General features: G+C 45.9%; 1 protein-coding gene across 1 annotated transcript in view; it reads left to right on the top strand.

The window, feature by feature from the left end:
* GNL3L (G protein nucleolar 3 like) overlaps window positions 1-13,195 on the top strand; it is a 72,809-nt gene that overhangs the window by 32,031 nt on the left and 27,583 nt on the right. The window contains exons 2-3 of the mRNA XM_025372261.1: window positions 5,740-5,858; window positions 7,906-7,971. Of these exons, the coding sequence (XP_025228046.1) occupies window positions 7,956-7,971 (16 nt within the window). The 5' untranslated portion in view covers window positions 5,740-5,858; window positions 7,906-7,955. The remainder of the gene's footprint in view (window positions 1-5,739; window positions 5,859-7,905; window positions 7,972-13,195) is intronic.

The following is a 13,195-nucleotide window of genomic DNA, read 5'->3' as shown; positions in this document are numbered from 1 at the left end:
TTTTTTTTTTTTTTTTGAGACAGAGTCTCACTCCATCGCCCTGGCTGGAGTGCAGTGGTGTGATCTCAGCTCACTGCAACCTCTGCCTCCCAGGTTCAAGCGATTCTCATGCCTCAGTCTCCCCAGTAGCTGGGATTACAGGTGTGCGCCACCACACCGGGCTAATTTTTGCATTTTTAGTAGAGATGGGGTTTTGCCATGTTGGCCAGGCTGGTCTTGAACTCCTGGCCTCAAGCAATCCGCCTGCTTCGGCCTCCCAAAGTGCTGGGATTACAGGCATGAGCCACCACATCTGGCCAGAATGAGATATTTATGTAAAAGAAAAACAACAAGTACAAAGTATGCTCAATAGTGAGACAATCTGATATCATGTGCCTCTTGAGGTGATGATACAAAACAAAATAAAGGATATCCCCTATGTACTGTTCTTGCTAAAAATATTTATTCTGAATCTATCCATATGAAAAGAACAAATGAATACAGAATATGGGACATATTACAAGACAATTGGTCTGGACTCTTCAAAAACATAAATGTCATTTGAAACACAAAAAATATAGGGCTATTATTTTAGATTAAAAGAGGTTAAAGGGATATAACAACAAAATGTAACACATAAATGTCAGGTGTGGTGGCTCATGCCTGTAATCCCTGAACTTTGGGAGGCCAAGGTGGATGGATCACTTAAGGTCAGGAGTTTGAGACCAGCCTGGCCAACGTGCAGAAACCCTGTCTCTACTAAAAATACAAAAATTAGCCGGGCATGATGGCAGACGCCTGTAGTCCCAGCTACTCAGGAGGTGGAGGCAGGAGAATTGCTTGAACCCAGGAGGTAGAGGTTGCAGTGAGCCGAGATCACACCACTGCACTCCAGCCTGGGCAACAGAGCGAGACTCCGTCTCAAAAAAAAAAAAAAAAAAAGAAATGTAATACATAAAACTTGATTAGATCCTGGGATCAAAAAATGAAAGCTGTATTTTGGGGATAACTGGGGGGAAATGTGAATATGGGCTATACGTGATGGCATTATTGAATTATAGTTAAATCTTCTTAGGTGTGATAATGGTATTGTGGTTACGTAGGATGATATTTGGTGAAGTATAAGGGTATATGGCTTTCATTATACCACTCTTTCAACTGTTCTGAATTTGGAAACAATATAGAATAAACATTTGGCTGGGTGCAGTGACTCACACCCATAATCCCATCACTTCAGGAAGCAGAGGCAAGCAGATTGCTTGAGCCCTAGGAGTTCGAGACCAGTAAAAAAATCTTTTTTTTTTCATGCTTAAAAGCCTTTTTATTTTTTTTTATTTTTATTTTATTTTTTTTTTTGAGACGGAGTCTTACTCTGTCGCCCAGGCTGGAGTGCAGTGGCCGGATCTCAGCTCACTGCAAGCTCCGCCTCCCGGGTTTACGCCATTCTCCTGCCTCAGCCTCCCGAGTAGCTGGGACTACAGGCGCCCACCACCTCGCCCGGCTAGTTTTTTTTGTATTTTTTAGTAGAGACGGGGTTTCACTGTGTTAGCCAGGATGGTCTCGATCTCCTGACCTCGTGATCCGCCCGTCTCGGCCTCCCAAAGTGCTGGGATTACAGGCTTGAGCCACCGCGCCCGGCCAAAGCCTTTTTATTTTTATTTATTTTTTATTTTATTTTATTTTTTTACAGGTAAAAATGTATCTTTTTAATCCCCTGTAGTGTCTCATTCTCTCACCTTAGAAACAATAATTATCATGAATTTAGAGTGTACTCTTCTGATTCAGTTTTTTTTATTATACTTTAAGTTCTAGGGTACATGTGCACAACGTGCGGGTTTGCTACATATGTATACATGTGCCATGTTGGCGTGCTGCACCCATTAACTCGTCAAAAAAATCTTTTTTTTTTTTGAGAGAAGTCTCACGCTTGTCCCCCAGGTTTGAGTGCAATGGCTTGATCTCGGCTCACTGCAACCTCTGCCTCCCAGGTTCAAACGATTCTCCTGCCTCTGCCTCCCAAGTAGCTGGGATTAAGGCACCTGCCACCATGCCCAGCTAATTTTTTGTATTTTTTTTTTTTTTTTTTTAGTAGAGATGGGGTTTCACCATGTTGGCCAGACCAGTCTCAAACTCCTGACCTCAGGTGATCTGCCCGTCTCGGCCTCCCAAAGTGCTGGGATTACAGGTGTGAGTCACTGTGCCCGGCCGAGACCAATAAAAACATCTTTAAAAATTAGCTGGGCAGGCTGGGTGCGGTGGCTCAAGCCTGTAATCCCAGCACCTTGGGAGGCCGAGACGGGCGGATCACGAGGTCAGGAGATCGAGACTATCCTGGCTAACACGGTGAAACCCCGTCTCTACTAAAAAATACAAAAAAACTAGCCGGGCGAGGTGGTGGGCGCCTGTAGTCCCAGCTACTTGGGAGGCTGAGGCAGCGGAATGGCGTAAACCCAGGGGGCAGAGCTTGCAGTGAGCTGAGATCCGGCCACTGCACTCCAGCCTGGGCAACAGAGCGAGACTCTGTCTCAAAAAAAAAAAAAAAAAAAAATTAGCTGGGCATGGTGATGTGCGCCTGTAGTCCCCCAGCTACTCGGGAGGGTGAGGTGGGAGGATCCCTTGACCCCAGGAGGCGGAGGTTGCAGTGAGTGGAGGTCATGCCACTGAACTCCAGCCTGGGGGACAGAGCAAGACGCTGGCTTTAAAAAAAAAAAAAAAAGAAAAGAAAAGAAAAAAAAGGAGGAAATACACACAAAGCAATAATACATATTTTGCAAGAATGCATATATGCAAAAATACGCATAAAACACCTTAGAATGGCTGCCTATAGGAGGGAAATGAAAGTGGGAAGTAGAGATGAAAGAGATTTTAAAAAATAACACAATCTCTCACTAAAGTAATAAATATTCATCAAATACATGGAAAACACAGAAAAGTACAAGGAAGAAAATTAAATTCACTGATAATGTCACTTTGACTTGTTAGAAATGCAAATCCTCGGCCCTAAACCAGACTTACTGAATCAAAACTCTGGGCATGAGGCCCAGTAATTGGTGTTCTAACAAGCCTTCCCAGTGATTCTGATGGTGGGGAAAGTTAGAGAACCACTAATCTAGATTTAACTATTATTAACATTTTGTTTCAGATCCTTGTAGTCTTTTAAAAAATATGAAATATTTCAGACATACAAATAAGTATAGAGAATATAACAAAAACCCACGTACCTACCACTTAGCTTAGAAAGCAAAATATTAGACAAACAGTTGAAGTTCCCTGTGTATCTCTCTCTCATTCTGTTCTTTTGTTTTCTTCCCCAGAGGTAATCAGTATTCTGGATTTGGTATTTCTCCTTAAAAATTATTGTTGGCTGGGAGCGGTGGCTCACACCTGTAATCCCAGCACCTTGGGAGGCCAAGATGTGGTTGGATCACTTGAGCTCAGAAATTTGAGATTAGCCTGGGCAACATGGCGAAACCTTGTCTCTACAAAAAATACAAAAATTAGCCAGGTGTGGTGGTACATGCCTGTAGTCCCAGGTACTTGGGAGGCTGAGGTGGGAGGATGGCTTGAGTCAGGGAGGTGGAGGCTGCAGTGAGAGGAAATCAAGCCAATACTGCAGGCTGGACGACAGAGCAAGACCTTGTCTCAAAAAAAAAAAAAAAAAAAAAATTGTTTATATATCTATTTAATCTATAAGCAACATTGTTTGTTTTCTAGATTTTAGAACTTTATATAAATGGTTTCATACTTTATGTATCCTTCTGCAATTTGTATTTTATCTCAGTATTGTGTTTTTGAAATTTAGCCGGGTCAATGCATGCAACAAGATTAATTCTTTCTCATTGTAGTATTCTGCATAATATTCTGTCATATGGCTATACCATAATTTACTTATTCATTCTCCTGTTGGTGGAATTTTGGGTTGTTCACATTTTTTTCTCTATTACAAACAGTTCTGCAATGAACATTCTTCCACATACTCATTGAGCAAATGTATAAGAATTTCTCTAGGAGTTAAAGTTTAGGGGTGATCTCCATCTATCTACCTATCTATTATTCAGTCATCTCCAATACTAGAATTGCTGGGTCCCAGGGTCATCTTCAGCTATTCTGGATACTTCCTAATTGTTTTCCAAAGTCGTAATAGTTTCCACAAAATTTCATTGTATTTTTTCCCTTATATCTTGTGCATTTGGGATTTTGTTTAAAAAGTCCTTCCCCAGTCAACAAGTCACAAAGATATTCTCCTGCATATATTAACTTCATAGTTTTACCTTTCACATTCACTGTCTACCCTCTTAGGTGGAAAAATAGGGATCCAGTTTTATATTTCTTTTCATGGAGAGCCAAATTTCCCAATGCCATCTACTAAACAGCCCATTTCCCATTGGTTTGTGGTGCAGGCCTGTAAACTCACCCATTTAACAAACATTTGTTGAAGCCTGCCTCGTACCAGTTTTGTATTGGGTGTTGTTGAAGGCTTGAAGATACACGGCCCCTGCTCTCAGGGAGTTCACCCTCCTCTGGAGACACAGCCACATAAAAAACTACAATATTGTGGTAAGTGCTAGCTTAGCTGTACAGGTAAGGTGCTCTGGGTTTCTGACTTATCTGGGAAAGTCAGGGAAGGTTTCATCGAAGTGACAAGTTAGGTCTTAGAGAAACAGAAAAAAAATTGCAAATGCAGGGGGAAAGGTGCAAGTGATCAGGGCTGGTTTGGGGTCCAGAGGAATTTCATGTGTCTCTAGGATGAGAGGTTAGAAGCCCTCCAACGAAGTAGAGAGATAGTGAGTCCTGTTTATGGGTAAAGGGACAGAGGGAGTCATTTTCAGCCCATCCGTGCTTGAAGTGGAGAAACAAACCCACCCTCGGAGGCACAAAGTCCCACCTACTCTGTGCCCCACCCCAGGGTTTAGGCTTGAGGAAGAGGAGGGGCTGGAATTAAACCATCAGGAAGAAAACATTTTCAGACTAATATTTACTGTTTTGTGGGGGCAGACTTCACTTCCCAGCCAGCTCCTTGAGATGGCTTCAGAAACCCCTACTTGCCCCACTCCAGAGATATAAATTCATTCCCTTCTGTAGAAGCTGCTCCGGGATTGAGGGAAGGATGGAGTAGGAGGGGAAGAAGGCAAAAGGGTGGGAGAGGCTTCTAGTTCTGGCTTCTGCTCCAGCTCGGGTTGGGTCTGACCATAGATCTGAACGTATGCAGAGAGAGCTGGGAGTGCTCAGGGATTGTCTGGGGCCCAAGGACCCGGGAAGGTGGTTGGGAACAGCTAACCAATTCACTTCAGGTGGGGAATACTCGGCCAGCCATGTGACCTAGGCGGCCATTTTCTCACACCCTGCTGTCGCCATCTTCCATGCAGACAAAGACACCATCCCCCACCCTTATGTGATTCGGGCGTGGTGACTGCCTGGTTACTGAGATTTGGAAGCACGCATATTTAACCCCAGACAAATGCCCGCAGACAACATTTTGGCTTGCAAGTAGGGTATGTAGCCGCACCAGTCGACCCGCCGCTTCTTCCCGGTCACTTGGCCGTCCTCCTTCGCCCTCCTCGGCTATTTCCTTACCTACGGGGCAGCCAGGAGGCGGGGCCAGCGTGGTCGCGAGGAAGGGACGGGCGGGCGCGAGCTGTCAGTCAGAAGCCCCGTTCCCTCGCGGAGAACGCACAGTGGGCGGAGTCGGGCGCCGCCGGCCTGGGATCCGGAAGTCGGAGCCTAGCTGAACCGACTTGTCGTGTTGCCCTCGCTTCTCAGATCTCCGTCGGAAGTGTAGGTAAGAAACTACTCTCCTCTTTTCTCACCTAGACGGCCGGGCAGTTAGGATCGTGTATTGGATGTGAAACCAGAGATGCCCGCCAGCCTGGAATAGAGAGGTAAACAGCCGGATCCTTTCCAGGGTAGAAGGACCCGGAAGAGGGGCAGGGTTCGCGGCACACGTGGAGACGCGCCTAATTGCCTTTTCGCGGAGTGGAGTTTGCCGGGAGAGGGGCATTGCCCCATCCCACCTAGAAAGGTGTAGACCCAGGACACACGGTGTAGAGAGGGACAAACTTCACTTGTGTGGTGAAGCGTTGATCGTCCTCAAGATAGTGAGGCTGCATTCTGCATTCACCCTGTATAGACAGGAGTCGACCCACCGAAGGAATGGGGGACATCCACCCCAACCGTGTAGAGACATCTCCCTCAACCCAGCTGAGCATCGCAGACTTCTCCCGACTTAAGGCATTTCCTTGGCTTGACTCTAGACAGCCGCCTCAAGGCACCTCCTCAGGACAGACAGACGCTTTGATATATCTGCCCCCATACCAGTATAGAGGAGCTTAGAAACATTTAATATACAGAGGGAGGGCACCTCCTCCCCATTCGCGTAGACCTAGAGCGCTCAGTGTCCCTCCCCAACTCACCCGTTCCCATAGTGGTTGCAGATACAGGCCTCATCCTATAGACAACTAAGCCGATTGCCCCCTCCTCCTAGGTTAGATTGAGTCCCCATTGTGGAGAATCAGACCTGATCCCTACTTCCGTAGCCCCCGTTTTACCGAATGTGTAATTTTTCGAAGCACCCAAACAGAAACAGACCTTAATCCATGAAGAGACAGATCTGCCCCTTGAGGGGCCATGGGGGTAGAGGGGCTCAGATGTGTTCCTCTCCTTTTGAGGTAGACACAGATCATCCCCCTACCTCCCCTACCTCCCCCAAAGATTTAGCATCACTAAATGTAGCAAGGGAGATACCCTACAGGAGCAGATATGCAGGTCTCCCTCCCTGTAATGTTGAGAGGGAGTGACATCGTTGATTACCCGGCAGTGCAGTGCCTACGGTCTCTCCCCTTTACCCAAGGTAGTGGAGCTCAGATCTTTTTCTCTCCACCCAGGGTAGAATCACAGACGCCCCCACCCCCAAGTATTAGGGCTGATCTACTAATTTATAGCTGCATTGCCTGCCCCTTCCACACACCACCCATGCAGAGAACCAGAGCCCCTATTTCTTTCAGTGTTAGTGTGCTGCTGACTTCAACCAGCATAAAAGATGAAAGTTGTCACAGTCCACCTCCCATAGAAGGGTCCAGAATAGCTCACTGCAGGTAAGGTGCAGACCTGCTTATTCAAAGCTGCATAGTTGTGGAATCAGGCATATCGATCCCGCACCTCAGCCCTCTCCAGGGTAAAGAGACGCAGGACCCATCCCCACAATCTAGAGATAAACAGATCTGTGGTTCTTTTCCCATGCAGCAGAGATGCACACAGCCACTTTGTGGGTTTCCCCAGTTTCTCTGCACCCCAGAGTAGGGGGACAGATGGCAATCCCCCCAACCCAAATCACTGAGCTATAGACCCCAGGCATATGCAGGCACAGATTTTTACCCCCTCCTTCAAGATTTTGTACTTATCTCAGTCCATATAGACACTCAGGTAAGAATCCCTGTTCTCAGGCCCCTTTTCCCCAGGGTAGACTCCTGGGCTCTATTTACGCCCTTCCCCACCACCTCTCCCAGGGTAGATGAGGTATAGAATCCCCTACTTGGGAAAAGAGGCACTATTATCACCCCATATAGAAGCAGACCATCCTTGCGTGCCCCTTTCCCCTCAGTGTGGAGGTGTTTAGCACTAGTCTTCTACCTAGAATATAACACTATAGTGTGGAGGAATAAGAACCAAAGACCTCATCTGATGCTTTGAGCCACTGACTCCACCTGGGATGAGGTTGAGACCTATTCCTCCCTTTGGGTAGTATGACACTTCCTTCTCTGTGTGGACTCAGCCATATGAGGCTCTAGCTTCAGCTTCTCCCAGTTTTCCTAATTATTACGGCTTCCTCATAATGTTCTTTAACATTTTACCTTTAGGGGACTTAGGAGGGGGCTTGTGGCATTGTAGTTAACAGCTGTCTTCAAATTGCTTCTTCGTCCATTCTTACAGGAGGAGAACAAGCAGATTTGAACCTATCTGCTTTCAAGCTGGTCATCGCGATGAAACTTAGACACAGTGAGTTTCCTTTACCACCCCTCCCAATCCTGTGCTTTTAATGAATATTCATAGAATTTCACAGCAACTTTTCGTTGTTTTGGTTTTGTTTTGAGATGGAGTCTTGCTCTGTCACCCAGGCTGGAGTGCAGTGGTGCAATCTCAGTGCACTGTAACCTCCACCTCCAGGGTTCAAGCATTTCCTGCCTCAGCCTACCGAGTAGCTGGGATTATAGATGTGTGCCACCATGCCAGGCTACTTTTTGTATTTTTAGTAGAGACGGAGTTTCACCATGTTGGCCAGGCTGGTCTCGAACTCCTGACCGCAAGTGATCTGCCCCTGTTGGCCTCCCAAAGTGCTGGGATTACAGGCGTGAGCCACTGCCCCCGGCCTTCACAGCAACTTCTAAAAACTGCTGAATATGTTTCAGATCACTCGGTCTGGGTCTTTTTCATATGGTATCATTGCTGTCTTCCTGACTTCCTTGTCAGAGAATGTTTCCCTTATGCCCCATTCTCAATTTATAGATGAGGAAACTGAGGCTTAGCAAGGTTAAGTAATTTGATCTGAGGTGAATTGCAATAAATGACATATCACACTGCCTATAACCCCAACATGTCCTAACATTTTTCTCTATCAGTTGGTACCATAAGTTGTACTAGTGGTTAAGAGCGTGCTTGTAATCCCAGCTGCTTGGGAGGCTGAGGCAGAGGAGAATTGCTTGAGCCTGGGAAGCAGAGGTTGTGGTGAGCCAAGATCATGCCACTGCACTCCAGTATGGGCAACAGACTGAGACGCTATCTCAAAAAAAAAAAAAAAAAAAAAAAAAGAAAAAACAAAACAAAAAAAGAAAAGAAAATGATAACATTTGGATAGTACACTGGCACTGGGTGGGCTGGATGAGGATTGTGCAACCCAGTGGCTCTGTTTTATGTGTGAGTGCTGGCCCTGCCAGTGGACAGCCTGGTGGGAAAAAACTTCATACATTTTTTATATAATCATAAAAATGTCATCAAGAATCATACTGTTAATACCAAAAGCAAATAATCATACTTTTTTAAAAATTTTAATTTGCATGTTTTTTGGAGATGGAGTCTTGCTTTGTCACCCAGGCCGGAGAGCTGTGGTGCCATCTCGGCTCACTGCAACCTTCACCTCCTGGGCTCAAGCGATTCTCCTGCCTCAGCCTCTGGAGTAGCTGGGATTACAGGTGCCTGCCACTGCACCTGGCTAATTTTTGTATTTTTATTTTTTTTATTTTTTTTATTTTTTTGAGACGGAGTCTCGCTCTGTCGCCCAGGCTGGAGTGCTGTGGCCGGATCTCAGCTCACTGCAAGCTCCGCCTCCCGGGTTCACGCCATTCTCCTGCCTCAGCCTCCCGAGTAACTGGGACTACAGGCGCCCGCCACCTCGCCCGGCTAGTTTTTTGTATTTTTTAGTAGAGACGGGGTTTCACCATGTTAGCCAGGATGGTCTCGATCTCCTGACCTCATGATCCACCCGTCTCGGCCTCCCAAAGTGCTGGGATTACAGGCTTGAGCCACCGCGCCCGGCCTTAATTTTTGTATTTTTAGTAGAGACGAGGTTTCGCCCTGTTGGCCAGGTTGGTCTCGAACTCCTGACCTCAAGTGATCCGCCTGCCTTGGCCTCCCAAAGTGCTGGAATTGCAGGCGTGAACCACTATGCCCGACCAAATAATCATATTTATAAGTAACACAAGAAAGGTGGTAATTATACTTTATTTAGGAACATCTAATACTAGATGATAAAAATATTGATAGTGATGGAAAAGACAAAAATTACCTGGTTAAATAAAGTAGGCTATATGCATACTTAAGAATTCTGGCTGTTTAAAAAATAAGAAGTATTGTATAGAAAGATTATATGTAAAAACTGTATTGTGTGGAAAGACTATTAGATGGAAAGATGTTCAGATTTGCTAACTGAAAGAAGTTGGCCCACAGGACTACAGTATGCTATCTTTTATGGAAGAAAATGGGAGGAAATAAGAATATATATTGGTATTTACATAAAGAAAATGATGCATAATAAACTAATAAAGTGCTTTCTCGTGGCAGTGAGGGGACTGCAATGGATAGGGACAAGCATGGGAGGGAGACCTCTCAAAATAACACCTTTTTATTTTGGAATCATATGACTATTACCTGTTAAAAATAAAAAATAATTCTACACATCTACATTAGTGAGGAAAATGGTGAAAATTGAATAGAAAAACTTCCTATGTGCACACAAAACCAAGACCTTCACTGGTAAATTGCAATTAATGATCAGACTAACTGGGATGATTGCTGGGAAAGATGGGGGGAGGTACCGTGTGGTGCAGCTGTCTGCACTCTGGGCTGGGGATATCTTGGACCCAAATGATGATGATCAAGTCTGGGAATGTTTTTGAGGAGTGCTGAAGAGTGTTCAAATGCAGTTTTAACTGTTGTGCATTCTTTTAAATTTTTTATTTTTTTTGAGACAGAGTCTCGCTCTGTCTACCCGGGCTGGAGTACAGTGGTGTGATCTCAGCTCACTGCAACCTCTGCCTCCTGGGCTCAAGCGATTTTCCAGCCTCAGCCACCCGAGTAGCTGGGATTATAGGTGCCTGCCACCACACTTGTCTAATTTTTAAAGTTTTAGTAGAAATGGGATTTCATCATGTTGGCCAGACTGGTTTTGAACTCCTGACCTCAGGTGATTCTCCCGCCTTGCCTCCCAAAGTGCTGGGATTACAGGCATGAGCCACTGCGACCAGCCTATTTTTTATTTTTTATTTTTTATTTTTACATTAAAAAAAATTTTTTTTTGAGGTGAAGTTTTGCTCTGTACCCCAGGCTGGAGTGCAGTGGCAGGATCGTGGCTCACTGCAAGATCTTGGCTCACTGCAACCTCCGCCTCCCGATTCAAGCAGTTCTCCTGCCTCAGCCTCCTGAGTAGCTGGGATTATAGGCGCCTGCCACCACACCCAGCTAATTTTTATATTTTTAGTAGAGACAGGATTTCACCATGTTGGCCAGGCTGGTCTTGAACTTGTGGCCTCAAGTGATCTGCCCGCCTTGGCCTCCCAAAGTGCTGTGTTTATACGTGTGAGCCACCATGCCTGGCCTATTTTTTATTTTTTTGAGATGGAGTCTCGCTCTGTTGCCCGGGCTGGAGTACAATGGCATGGTCTCGGCTCACTGCAACCTCTGCCTCCTGGTCTCAAGCGATTCTTCTGCCTCAGCCTCCTGAGTAGCTGGGATTACAGGTGCGTACCACCACGCCCGGCTATTTTTTTTGTATTTTCAGTAGAGACAGGGTTTCGCCATGTTGGCTAGGCTGGTCTCCAACTCTTGACCTCAAGGGATCCACCTGCCTCGGCCTCCCAAAGTGCTGGGATTACAGGCGTGAGCTACGGCGCCTGGCCACTGTTCATGTTTGAGTAGTTATTTTTTAAGTGGGGAGTGTTCTACCACTTAAAAAGTTTACAACTGGCAGGGCAAGATGGCTCACGCCTGTAATCCCAGCACTTTGGGAGGCCAAGACGGGCAGATCACGAGGTCAGGAGTTCGAGACCAGTCTGGCCAACATAGTGAAACCCCATCTCTACTAAAAATACAAAAAATTAGCCAAGTGTGGTAGTGTGTGCCTGTAATCCCAGCTACTTGGGAGACTGAGGCAGGAGAATCACGTGAACCCGGGAGGTGGAGGTTGTAGTAAGCTGAGATCGCGCCATTGCACTCCGGCCTGGGTGACAATGCGAGACTTCGTCTCAAAAAAAAAAAAAAAAAGTTTACAACTATTGGTGTTGGTGGCACAGGTGTATAATCCATGGAACTTGCCTACCTGCCTGCCTTGTCTGCCTGCTGGTTGGTTACCAAACACTGATAAACATGTCATAGTAGGACAATGGAGGGGCAAAGGAATTGCGGCTTTGTGCAGAAGTGCGATTGTAATAGACTGTGGGATGCTAGCTGGTCAGGAAGGGAAGAAGGATGGCTGACAATTAAGGAACTGAGTAGAACGTTCAGGTCTCCAAGAGGTTGTACAAATGGGCTTGAAGATAGGACAGAGGGGTGTCTGAGACTGCTTTCAGAAGTCCAAGCAGTTACAGGTTGTTCCCCCATAGGTGTAACCATAGGAATGGGTGGGTGAGTGGCTATGATTGAGTGGAGATCCTTGGAGGTGAAGATGTCAAGGAAGTGGGAAATCTAGATTGTTGGAAGGGTTGCCTGGTGATCTCCAAAGTCACCCAGGTTGTTGGTGGCAGGAGTTGGGTCGAAAGAAAAGCAATGAACCAGGTGCTTCAATAGATGAGGAAAAGTAAGTCATAGATGGCAGGCATAGCAGCCTAGTTGGGGCCTCAAAAAGAGCAGGGTTTTTATCCTATCCCTCTCCACACATTTTTTGAGATGGAGTCTCACTCTGTCACCCAGGCTGGAGTGTAGTGGTGCTGTCATAGCTCATTGCAGCCTCAACCTCCTGGGCTCAAGCGATCCTCCTGCCTCAGCCTTCTGAGTAGCTGGGACTACAGCCATTTGCCACTATGCCCCACTAATTTTTTTTTTTTTCGGTAGAGATGAGGGTCTTTCTGTGTTGTCCAGGCTGGTCTTGAACTACTGAGCTCAAACAGTCCTCCCACCTTGGCTTCCCAAAGTGCTGGGATTACAGGTGTGAGCTACCACACCTGGTTTTTTTTTTGTTGTTGTTTTGTTTTGTTTTGTTTTGTTTTTTTTCTTTTTAACAAGAGGGAAAAATAGTCTCAGCTTGGCACTGGTGAGTCTGGAGGACTACGTTCTCTGCCTACTGACCCCAGGATAAACATGTGCCAGTGAAAACAACCACCACCTTTTGAGAGGCCTGCAAGTGAAGCATTGTCCTTGGGAGAGCCAAGTCTCAAGGCAGGAGCTTGGGGAATTGATCCCAGGGAGAGGTTGTTAGGGAAGTGTTGATCACCCAGGTGGGAGTTTCAGAGAATGTTGTGGGGAGTTTGATGCTACGGCAGAGGAAGGATGAGAGGAATGAAGTCAGTGGGTGTACAGGGACATCTATGGGTGACAGTATGGGAGGTATGGGATTAACGAATACAGAGATCTGCTTTTGAGTACTGATAAATTGGTGATTTTAGGCCTAGATGATGTTGGTGGATGCATTGAGGCTCAGAGAGGTTTTAAAAAATTCTTCAAGGTCATATAGCTAGGTAGTTGTTGAGCCAGAGTAAGAATATCTGCTGGTTATAAAATGGTAGCTGTTTTCTCT

Source organism: Theropithecus gelada, chromosome X (assembly GCF_003255815.1).
Source record: "Theropithecus gelada isolate Dixy chromosome X, Tgel_1.0, whole genome shotgun sequence".
In the NCBI taxonomy this organism is placed as follows: Eukaryota; Metazoa; Chordata; class Mammalia; order Primates; family Cercopithecidae; genus Theropithecus; species Theropithecus gelada.
Note: the sequence above shows the minus strand (reverse complement) of the source record. Positions and strands in the feature narration are given on the sequence as shown.